This window comes from Miscanthus floridulus, chromosome 11 (genome assembly GCF_019320115.1).
Source record: "Miscanthus floridulus cultivar M001 chromosome 11, ASM1932011v1, whole genome shotgun sequence".
In the NCBI taxonomy this organism is placed as follows: Eukaryota; Viridiplantae; Streptophyta; class Magnoliopsida; order Poales; family Poaceae; genus Miscanthus; species Miscanthus floridulus.
In genome coordinates this window covers 71,613,328-71,624,822 of record NC_089590.1, presented here as the reverse complement: position 1 = coordinate 71,624,822, position 11,495 = coordinate 71,613,328, and the positions used below count along the sequence as shown (strand labels likewise).

The 11,495-nt window shown below is 45.3% G+C and overlaps 1 protein-coding gene across 1 annotated transcript; it reads right to left on the bottom strand.

The window, feature by feature from the left end:
* Window positions 1-4,515: 4,515 nt before the first annotated feature.
* On the bottom strand, window positions 4,516-11,363 carry LOC136491178 (lysine-specific histone demethylase 1 homolog 3-like). Its single transcript, XM_066487413.1, has 5 exons — window positions 10,792-11,363; window positions 10,125-10,358; window positions 8,146-8,913; window positions 5,915-7,146; window positions 4,516-5,668 (listed from the first exon to the last, which is right to left on the bottom strand). The coding sequence occupies exons 1-5, from the start codon at window positions 11,325-11,327 to the stop codon at window positions 4,875-4,877; spliced, it is 3,564 nt and encodes a 1,187-aa protein (XP_066343510.1). The 5' UTR covers window positions 11,328-11,363; the 3' UTR covers window positions 4,516-4,874.
* Between the last annotated feature and the right edge of the window lie 132 nt (window positions 11,364-11,495).

Here is an 11,495-nt window from a genome sequence, read left to right as displayed (position 1 = left end):
AACTCTAAATTGTAATGTGCCAATAACACCATTTTGATTCTAAAGAATCATTGCATGAGTCTGGAGAGAAAACTCTCATCGTAATTTATTTGTCCTCTTTGCGTAAAGCCTTTTGCTACAAGTCATGCTTTATATCTTTCTACATTCCTATTAGAGTCACATTTTGTCTTATAGACCCATTTATAGCCTACTATTTTGGCTCCATTAGAAATTTCATCTAAGTCCCAAACATCGTTAGTATTCATCGAATTCATTTCAACTTCCATAGCTTCTTGCCATTTAAACGTGTTAACACTTCTCATGGCTTCTTCAAATGAGGTGGGATCACCCTCCATTTGATTTTTTTACTAACATAGACTTTATAGTCATCAGAAAAACTAGTTTACTAATTCTTTGAGACCTTTTGGGGCCTTAGCTACTGGCACTTTCATATGAGGCTGTTGTTGCTCTTCATTGCTAAGAGGCAATTGATTCTACATGCTCCTATATTACAAGATCCTTGTTTACATTATTCATCTTCTTCAAAGAGCTAACAACATCTGTTGTATTAGTCATACAACATCAACCGGTATTGAGAAACTTATTGCTCCTGAGTCACTAGAGTGGGCATGCATCCCCTCTTCTCTTGAAGTCCTAGGTCTCTACATACCTCTACATACCATGCTCCCCCAGATCTTTTCATCTTTTCTACACTATCTTTAAATATCTTATTTTGGGTTTAATCTGTTAAAACCTCATATGGCGCTTTAAGCACCACCTTAACATCTTTGAGGCTAACTACGCTATCTTCCTGTCGGAACTTTAAAATGTCTAGGAATTTAGCTATTTCTCTGCTTAGGGGTATCATTGTTGTGACCGTTGTACTCCTCCAACGTTCGCATTCATCTTAATTAATCTTTATCTCACTCTTAATGAAGAGTGTCTTTCTTAATTGATTTTTATCTCACTCTTAATGAAGAGTATTATTCTTAATTGATCTTAATATTCTCCCCCTCGAAATATGGCACGAACCTTATTGCCATAATTTTCAAGAACTATTTAGAAAAACTTGTGAACGAGGAGACACTTATAACTTACTTCATTCACATGATTATGTCATATAAATAAAGTTATTTCTTGATCCGTTTAGGAGTCCACTTTCCTTATTTCACTTCAAAAACTCAACGAGGTCTTTCATTAGCAGTACCCTTTTGCAAGTCACGCTTGCATCTTTTTTTATCTTTTGGTTAGTATTGACCATGACGATGCATTTTTATTGTGCCACGGTCAATACTAGGACAGCATAAGAGCTACCCAAATTTCTCTCGCTATGCGGGATACAAAACATGTGAATCATAATTAAACTTCTCCCGCCATGTAGGATAGACTACCATAAGTACTATGCCAAACTTCTCCCCATGCGGAATAAATCTATATACAAACACGCATGCTTAATCCAACGTTGGTAAAATTAGATATGCATGTTACTTATTGCAACTCTTATCATAAAACATTCACTTATACTTCATTTTCTAATTAAATCTTTCCGTTGGTTCTAATTTAATCAGCAAATTAGTAAACTAACAAAAAGCAATCCTGAACTGGCTTGACTCGAGCATTTTCCAATCACATAGCCCACCATTGCAGTCTGTTGGCATGCAGCCGAATGATCTCGGTTAAAATCAAAATATGCTAGGTGCTTCTGTATCAATTCTATATCATCATTGGACAGAAAATAGAATTAATGCATAAAACTCATAAATCAACTTGAAATACATATAACTACTCTTCAAAATTAAATTCTCCTGTTGGTTCGAATTTAATTAGAAGATAATAAACACTTCATCGTAGCGAAAATATGTTAATAAAATACATTCTATTAGTTCAGAAGCATTTCTTGGTCCTTATCTACTCTCTGAAAAATTAACCACGTTTGTGTAAAATTTATCAGAGATTTAAACCTCAAACTTGAGTTCATTACAATATCGTCATCATCAACGTTGGTCAGAAAATGACAATACCACAATCTGACTTAAATAAAACGGACTATTCCTCTAGTTTAAAATTTTCCGTTGGTTCTAATTTAATTAGAGGATAAACATGATCATAATTTAATAAATATAACTGCTCTTCAAATTAAATTCTTCCGTTGGTTTGAATTTAATTAGAAGATAATCAACATTAAACTTTGCAACAGAAACATGAAAAAATTCTTTATCTACTTTTCAGAAGCATTTTACTGTACTCATCTACTCTCTGAAAAAATTATCCCGTTGGTTCAAATTTTGACAGAGATTTAAACCTTCAAATTTGACTAAAATTCATCTAAAAATTGCTTCTAAAAATAATAAAACTAAATACTAGACTGCTACTATACATTTTGGCCCGAAGGCCCAGCTCGCGCAGCGGCCCACGGCCACTCCCGTGTGGCCCAGCGGCTCACTTGCGCGCTACGCGCTGCCTCGGCCCATCTCAGCATGGTGCTGGCCGCACAGGCCGCAACCTGAGCCTGGGCCTCACATTGCCCTTTGGGCCTCCCCCCCCCCCCCCCCCCCCCCGCAAGCCCAGCTAAGGTTGGGAGAATTCTCGGTCGTAGATCAAGATCGGACGTCCGAGCTTCATTTCCGGAGGAACAAAAACGGCGCACGGCCGGCTCCCCCCAAAACCCTAAGACCATTTCTTCTTTCTCCTTCTGCTTTTCTCGCGACCACAACCAGCCGTCGGTGATGCCAGACGACGGGACGAGCGCGAGGCGGAAAAGTTGGTGGCGCCGTCGTGGATCCCTTCGCTGGAGCTCGCGTGCGTCCGTCGCGCGGCTCTGTCGAATGGTCTCACGGCAGTGCCCTTAGGACGAAGTCCGCGCACGCACGGGGATGAGCAACGGCGCAGCTACTTTCTGTGCCAGCGGCGAGCTCGTGCGCGCGGCCGGGTTGTCTTCCCGCGGCGTCCAAAGGACGGTGGCGGTGGCGACCGGCGGCGCAGACATAGGTAAGTCCGCCGGTGCTCTTTTCTTTGCTAGGGTTAGGGTTTCTATTAGGGCCAATTCAATTCGTTCTATTTCTTGATTTCTTTTCACTTTTCTACCCCGATCTAGATATACACACTAGAAAAACCTGGCTCTGATATCATTGATGGATCTGAAAGTACTTCTAGGCATAAATCAGTGGGTAATTCTTCACTTAGATAGAAGACTTGGGTCGCTAAGCACAGTCACGGCCATGGCGTCGCCAACATGGTGGCCGCGAAGGCAGTAGAGGTAGCCGTCAACGCGCCCACCAGGTCGTCGAAGGTAGCAGCAGCACAAGCGCGGTGCTGTGGCGGCGGTGAAGGCGATAGAGCTTCCCGTCGCTTACAACGCCCCTCTCGATCGGTCTAGGGTTAGGAATTTCGGTAGGGCATTGGCGGCTACAGTGAACCTCATGTCTTGTGCCCCAGCCCCACCGTCCTTTTATGGCGCTGCGCGACGGGGGCCCATCAGCCAATAGAAAGGCTGAGCGCCCCCGATCAGGACGCGGATCAAAGGCCCAGGCAATTGGTGGAGATCAACCTAACAATTATTGGTCCATAAAATTTTGGTTTTCGGATGTTTGTTTTGATCAGGTCTTTTCTTTTGCAGGCCGTGATCAACTATGGTGCCTCATGGTATGCCCCTCTTGTCTCTTGCTTGTGTGGAGACGTTCATTTTTCTTTTCTTTTTTGAAATAAGCTGCATACATCATAGTTGTATATTCCTATGGCTCGGGTCTTAATCTGTAGGCTGCCTGATGGCTTGCATGCTAACATTTGTAAAGGACAAGATCATGGAAGTCTAAAATTCTGCTTACACTGATGAACATATCTGGTGATTCAATTTGCTTGTCCACTTGATTCTGCATGATCAATCAAACTCACTCCTCCTTATACGTAGGTGCCATGTTTGCAGCCAGATTCTTCCATCCTTCTGCAAGTCCAGTGATAAGTTCAAGAATCTTACTTTCATATATGCGGACATTGACGAGTGCCCTGAAACAACGCAAAACATTCGCTACACCCCAACCTTCCACTTCTACAGAGACGGAGAAAGGGTTGATGAGATGCTTGGCACAGGAGAAGAGAGGCTACATGATCGGCTATGGTTGCATTCTTGATTGATAGGCTTCCACTTCCGTTGTTTCATGAACCATTTATGCTGAATGCAATTTTATGTTTCCCCCCAAATTTCTATGTACCAACACAGTTCTGTTGTCAAACCCAGTGTTTCGGAGAACTTTTTGTCTACATTTGTTAGTCATGGATAATTTACTGAGTGCCTGGTATCCGTGAGACTGTGAGTGTGTTAGTTGGGGTGGAGGGTATTAATCAATGATTATTCCAATTTAAGATCATATAGTTCTAGTCCTATTCATTCAAAAGTTGAGTGGTGAATACAACATATAACAAAGTTGGGTCATCAGGTGTACTGCTTGATCGAACCAGAAGGCAGTAGCCATAAAAGGAAAAATGGCCACGGCTCAGTTTCGATGACCCTCATCTGGGACACGATGGAAAGTGTTTAAAAAGAGCACATAACTGTCATCCAATTGTCTATATGTACACCAGCTACATTGCTCTTCCAATTTGAGATTAAAGAAAGAGCATCCACCTACATACTTCTTAAATTAGTGATTACATCACAGATAAGTAAGCTATACACGATAGCCAGATTTCAGATGTGACATTACAAATGCCTTGTTCTGGCACAAAAAAGGGAGGAAATTACAGGATCTAGGATATTTCATCTAAATCTTCTTTATCCTAAAACAATTGGCAAATGTCCAATGCAAATTGTCCAGCACACACTAGCAGATGGTCCAACCAAATGAACACCTTCATCAGTTAAAGGCAGCCAGGCCCCTAGAGAAATCAGCAATCAGTGATCATGATGCAGCAACATTAGGCTTCAGAGATTTTTTCAGCTTCGAGGGGCCAGGTCTAGTTCGACTTCTGTTACGTTCTGCCTTAATGGATGCAATCACAGCATCTGCCCCAGGACCAAGGCCTTTCCTGCCAACTAATTTCACCCCCAGTTTTTCACAGAGGTAGTGCAACCTCATGTCATCGCCTCCTCTGACCTCCCTTAACTCCATAGCTTGCTGTCGTGATAGCAATGTGTAAACATAAAGCTGTTGTTGCTGGTTAAAGTGTGACTGGAGCTGCTGAAACAACAATTTGTTTGAGTGGTTCTGTTCCGTCTTTACCCCTTCAGTTGCATTTTTCTTCCGCGCCGCACCTAATTCCACCTTTAGAATAGCTGGGGATTTCGGATCAGAAGCTTTTCCTCCAAAAATAACAGAGAAGCTTCCAAACTCCAAATCTGGTTGCCTAAACAAGTCCGTTAATATAGCAGCACAAGCCTGTGTGTTTGTTGATGGACTTTTGTCTACTTTACTCTTTGCCGCTCGGGCATTGGCATGCAATGTGATGTTAGCAGCCTCCCGCAAACCACTGATAAAAGCACCATGCATTGTTGCTGGATAACGCCTCATGGTAGCCTCACCAGCAAAGAAAAGACGGCCATCACCAACACTTTCGGCTAATATGTCATAGTCATCTCCAGAGGCCCCCACAGCAACATGAGAGTATGAACCTAGACTGAACGAGTCAGTGCCCCATCTAGTGCAAACACTCTGTAGAGGGTCCGGCACCTCAATCCCTTGTGGTTCATAGATACCTGTGGACACAACAAAACCCTAAGCGTTTAATCAGGCATGTCCCTTATATGACATCAATGTCACTGTATATGCTTCAGAATTTATATGGAAGCGAATAGAATAAAAAATGTCTTAAAAGTAACTTGTGACTTCATCAGAGATTGAAATACTACCTTATGCAGAGTGTTACTCATAGACCAACGCAAACCTTTTTTTTTTTTTTTGTTGAAGGAGCACAATTTTGATTATAGAAATTACGCTCTCACCTCTTAGTATCTGGAGAACTGAGCTGACAGCATCAGTTGGTGGCGTGGTTTCAAAATTGTGGGCAGCTTCACCAGCAACCAAGGCCATCAACAATGGACCACCAGCCACTGTTGCATAGCTATAGAACAGAAAGAACTCCCCACGTCGCCTTGGATCTTCAACCAGATGCCCGAAGGTATCAAGGTCAGTACTCCAGAAAACATGTGCAAACAGCATCGATACCTTGTTCAACAATCCGAAGCCAAGCCTCTTGATACTATCAAGCTTCCTCTGTGGTAACTCAGGTAAAAACTTGATGCCTCCATTTTTCAGAACCCCAAGTGGAACTGTGCACAATGCCATGTCCCCTTCATACACCTGCCCTCCATTGACAACCACCTGCACCCCATCCCCTCCATACCTTATAGTGTGCACCGTCCTCTCGTAAACAATTGGTACATTCTCTGCCAGGGCCTGCACAAGTTTGCCATTGCCACCAGGCAAGAAGCAGTGATCCCCACCCATGTCATATGGATCATCCTGGTCCCAGAACGCAAGGCTTAGTCTAGACAGCAATCCTGCATTGGCATACTCAAGATTTGCCAGATGCCAATTGAACAAGTTCATCTCCTCCTGTGTAGCGACGCCCCCATCAGCCTGGCGCAATGTCTCTAGAGCTGCCCCAAGTGAAACATCCACTGCCACCTCCCCCATGGATGCCCGCAGGTTGCTTGACTTGTCAAGAAGCTTGTTAAATGTAATCTCCACTTTCTTATCCACCTCTGGATCAACAGGTGATCCATCCGGTCGGTAGAGTGGACACTTGTCTCTAATTTTGTGCATTGGCAAGCCGAGTTGCTTCGCCACAATTCCTAGTGGGTTCCCAAATGTCCCGGTAAGCACGCTGCCGCCAAGGTCAGCAGCAGCCGAGCGCCCACCGCCTTCCATCTTCTTCGTGTACACACGGCCACCGCACCTTTTGCGACCTTCCAGGACGATCACTTTGAACCCGAACGCCACCAGCTGCCGTGCAGCAGCTAGCCCAGCAAGGCCAGCGCCTACCACGATGACGGTGGTGGGTCTCGTGGGCTCCTTGGGTATTCGCTCCTTGATGGCTGGGGCGACGCCGAAATTGACGTAGCTATTTGAGACGAGGAAGGAGTAGGCGGCGGTGAGGAGGTGCTCGCAGTGGGGAGGGATGAGCGTCGCGAAGGGCTCCTTGGCAAGCCAGGAATTGTAGGTCTCGCGCCACCGGCAGAGGAGGTGGTTGCGGATGAGGATGTAATTGACCTGCTCGATGCCGCCCACGTCGGAGACAACGCCCGCCTCGATCTCCTCGTCAGTGAGCGAGTCCGCTGGGAAGCCAGCGGTGAGAGCGGTGACGGCCTCCGCGGTCGGCTCCCGGTTGATCACTATGATATCGTCGGCGGCGGAGGCGGGGGGAGGTGGCTGGGAGGGAGCCACGGGAGAGGGGGCGGGGGCGGCGGGGGACCCGGAGGGTACTTTGCGGCGGAATCCGGTGCGCTTGCGCTTGTTGGGGAAGGCGGGATTGGGGAGGACAAGGGTGGGGTTCGGTGATGGGGTGGAGCTAGGATCTGGGGCAAGGGAGGAGACGAAGGGGAGGGGGGCGTAAGGTGGCGCCTGCTCGGACATGTTCGCCGGCAGCGAGGGGCTGGGGCGGCGGCGGCAGTGGCACCTGCTCGATGAATCGGAGATTTAGACGGGGCCGCCGTGTAGGTGCAGGCGAAGAGCATGGGGGCATGGGGGTAAAACGTAAAAAGAGTCTTTTCTGCCTTCAGTCTACGGATACGTAAATTGTCAGTTACGCCTTCTAATGGAGTCTACAGAAATCACAAGTCACAAACATCCAAGGAGGTTCAAAAGAGATAAGAGTGTACATTCACTTTCATTCAAGCCCCAACTTCCTGCTAGCACATAATTCAACAGAAACTAGTACAGACTACAGACGAGTTCAAGGAAGTTTCAACAACTGATCTAGCGAACAACATATCCATGCATGATTGCAGAAAGAGTAGTTCTTGTATCAATTGCTTTGGCAAGCAAATCTGAAGAAAGAGTAGTTCTTGTATCAATTGCTTTGACAACATATCCATACACATTGCTCACCATCGAATGGCCCTTCTCCAGTCCAAAGAACAAATCAACGTGCAAGTGACTCTGGCATGTTGAATTGGCCAGGGCAGACTACAAGTCTACAAGTAATACTGACAGCAGTACGCTCAACGACTACATTGCGGCAATACTCTTGTTGACAGAAGCATGGGCCATCCTCAACATTGTAACTTCGCTACTGTTTGTGCGGGGTGGTTTGACATGATTCCGTAAACTATGTCTGGACAAGAAGGGATCCATGAAGACACCAAAGAACGAGATAAGTGGATCTGCGCGTGCACTGTCAATGGAAAGCTTCAGGTACTGAGATTCAATGACTGGAAACAGTAGGAGCCTCTTGTACCCGATTGTTGTGCCTTCCAGAACTGTTTGCCACAGTTCATCTATGAGGATAGCCACATGAAACTCAATAACACGCTGCCCCAGTTGTATAGGCTCCTGGAGCTGGAGCATGTTGAAGGAAGTAGATTGCCCAAGGTCGAAGAGCATTTCCCAGCAGGTTTGCCCTTCCTGCGGAGCCCAGTAGGAGTATATGCCATCTTCAAGCACTTTGGATGGTGCAAACTGCAGATTATCTTGCCCACCACGCACACTATTTGCTGTGACAGTGGCATTAGCAGCAAAGTTTTGAGAGAAAATTGCACGCCGAATCTCAGTGAATTCCTGAAGGACTTGTATGTCTTCATTGGCAATGAGGCCAGATGAATTGGGAGGGACATTCAAAATGAGGAGACAGTTTCGACCAACTGATTTGTAGTATATGTCAAGCAGAGTTGTCGCATTTTTTGGTTTCTCTGAGGCATGCCAGAACCAACCTGGTCTGATGGAAACATCACATTCTGCAGGAACCCAGTCTTGCCCAAAAGGATCCCCACTGCGCGAGTATCTGGCAATAACGTTAGTATTTTTTAGTCAGTTTTTTTTTTTTTTTTTTTTGAAAAGAAGCCGGTAGGTTAAACTACCGGCTATGTATTAATAAAGGAGTAAACACATAAATATAAAACCAACAAGTACACATACACCACCACCACCCACCCGCACGACGAAAGCAACAAATGAAAAAACAACTACAACGAAAGCCACCAGCGAAACCACAACCGCAACGGCAAACAAGAGCTGCCCTGCCCGCCACAGCAACAACCACCAGGGGGGTTCAACGACGAGACATAAAAGCAGTGTGTTCATCAATAGCAAACAACCTGTACTGTATCATATAAATTCTATCGAATGTCTCTCTTTCATCAAACATCACTCAATGCTGAATCTTGAAGTTCATTGAGTTACCATATGAGATGTCACTGACATCGATTCTGGAAATATGCACACTAACTATAGGTTGTCACATGTAAATTTGTCATGGCCAATGTTGTCATACAGAACTATACTAAGTTACTAACAAAGGTTAACTAGAGTTTCAGCGAATTCTAAAATTCTATGACTAAATAAGTCTATACTCCTATAACCCATTAGCCTCTGTTCATTCTCTGATGCAGTGCAACATCCAAACATCAAATCAGCGAGTCTACTTTCGATTTCAGAACTATTTTGTTACAGGATCATACTGGATTTTTAACTTGGTACAGACATTGCATTAGACACTTTCTGACACACAGCCACCTCTAAGTAATGCTGTACACACTAAACAAGTAACAACGGTCCAAATGCATAATGTACCATTCTTATCTTCAAATAGAAGAAAACTACAATGTTTATCTACTCATAATATTGTGGTTATCTAATTTTGCAAGGATATGCTCAGATAAGTCATCATTTACAATCAGAAAAGATAGTACCATGCTTCAAATTTAGTAACTTTGGAGTGGGTTCAAAGCAACAACTGAATAGCTGTCTAACTGTCTTGCTCCAAATAAATATGTAGTCATAACTGAAATATTCACTGTGTCGAACTAAAAGGCTATGTCTTTCAAACACATAAATATTGTCACCAGTGGATGAGAACATCATATTTTTAAATAAAAGAATAGCTAGCTAGAGTTCTCATCCATGCTAGAATCTTGATAGAGGTAAATAGTATAGCTTGTGTGATACTAAGCTGAGAAACGGCAAGACAAAACTAATCGCCATTGCATTACTTACTCAGCAATGGTATGCCCAATTGTCACGGAGCTCTTGTTGAAGGGAGACCAGCAAGTATAGCCTGCGACTCCTGCCTCATCTCCCACCCATCTTGTGTCTGGTCCAGCATCTGAGAAGATAACTACCCTTTGTTGTAGCTGATGTATAAGTGAAAACCAGGCATCAAACATATAATTCATCTTCTTGGCATCACCCTTTGCACCATCTAGCCAAACTTCCTCTACATCTCCATACCTGCATATTTGAAAGCAGAGTCTTTAGATTATCCTAAATACAGAAAATAAATAACTGAGTGTGCACTATGATGAGTCATGAGTATAAAGTATATGAATGAATGCTGCAATGTACTATTTTTTTTCAATATCTCTAAGAATGCAAAGTAATGCATGCAGTAAACCGCTAATCAAGATGGATTAGCCACAAGAAAAGACAAAGTTTTTCTTAGCATCCGGCACCACAGTTAATCACTGCTGGCTTCCAAATCGAAGATGTCATCAAGGAAGTTCAGCTGTTACTGAAAATTTCCGCAACTGAAGAAGGCTGACTTTTTTTAGTTTCCAGTTACATAACCACATCAAGATAAACCTTCACATCATCTGGATCGCAAAATTCAGAACTTCGCCTGCAAAAGCTTCAATGACAATCATAAAAGCAACCATCAGCAAACCTGGTCAGAAGTTCCGTCATCTGTCCCAAGTAATGCTCGTTGTACGCGATGGTGTCCCCGTACACCGGCTCGTGGCGGTCCCACGGCGAGAGGTAAAGCCCCATCCCGATCCCCTCCGCGCGCGCGGCTGCGGCGAGCTCGGCGACGACGTCCCCAGCCCCGCCCCGCCACGGCGAGGCGGCCACCGAGTAGTTGGTCAGTGCCGACGGCCAGAGGCAGAAACCGTCGTGGTGCTTGGCGGTGAGCACGACGCGGCCGAACCCTCCCTGCGCCGCGACGCGCGCCCACTGGCCCGCGTCGAGTGCCGAGGGAGCGAACACGGAGGGGTTGGCGCGGCCGGTGCCCCACTCGGAGTCCGTGAAGGTATTGGGCCCGAAGTGGAGGAAGAGCGCCATCTCGGAGAGCTGCCACCGGAGCTGCGCGTAGGACGGGACGGGCAGGACCGGGAGAGGCGGCGGCGTCGCGGCCGAGGAGGCGGTGGCTCCATCGGCGCAGAGGAGTAGGTGGGCGAGCAGCAGGGGAAGAAGTGCTGCCATTTTCGTCAGAAAGGGGCGTGCAGCGTGACTTTCAGAGTCAACTGCTTTTTCTGTCACGGGATTGGAAAAGAAGACGGCAAAGACGCTTATGGCGTACTATGAATGAATTCATCAAAATGAAACAAGAGATAAACGGGTTTTGAAAGGAAAATTATGAATGAATTTATT

Bases quoted from the DNA above. Each gene is read 5' to 3' on its own strand.
- LOC136491178 (XM_066487413.1), bottom strand. From the start codon at position 11,327: ATGGCAGCACTTCTTCCCCTGCTGCTCGCCCACCTACTCCTCTGCGCC. The intron at 10,359-10,791 runs GTTTGCTGATGG...TCAAATATGCAG, and splicing joins ATGACGGAACTTCTGACCAG to GTATGGAGATGTAGAGGAAG. The intron at 7,147-8,145 runs GTAGTCGTTGAG...CCTCCTCTGCCG, and splicing joins AACAAGAGTATTGCCGCAAT to GTGGCGCGAGACCTACAATT.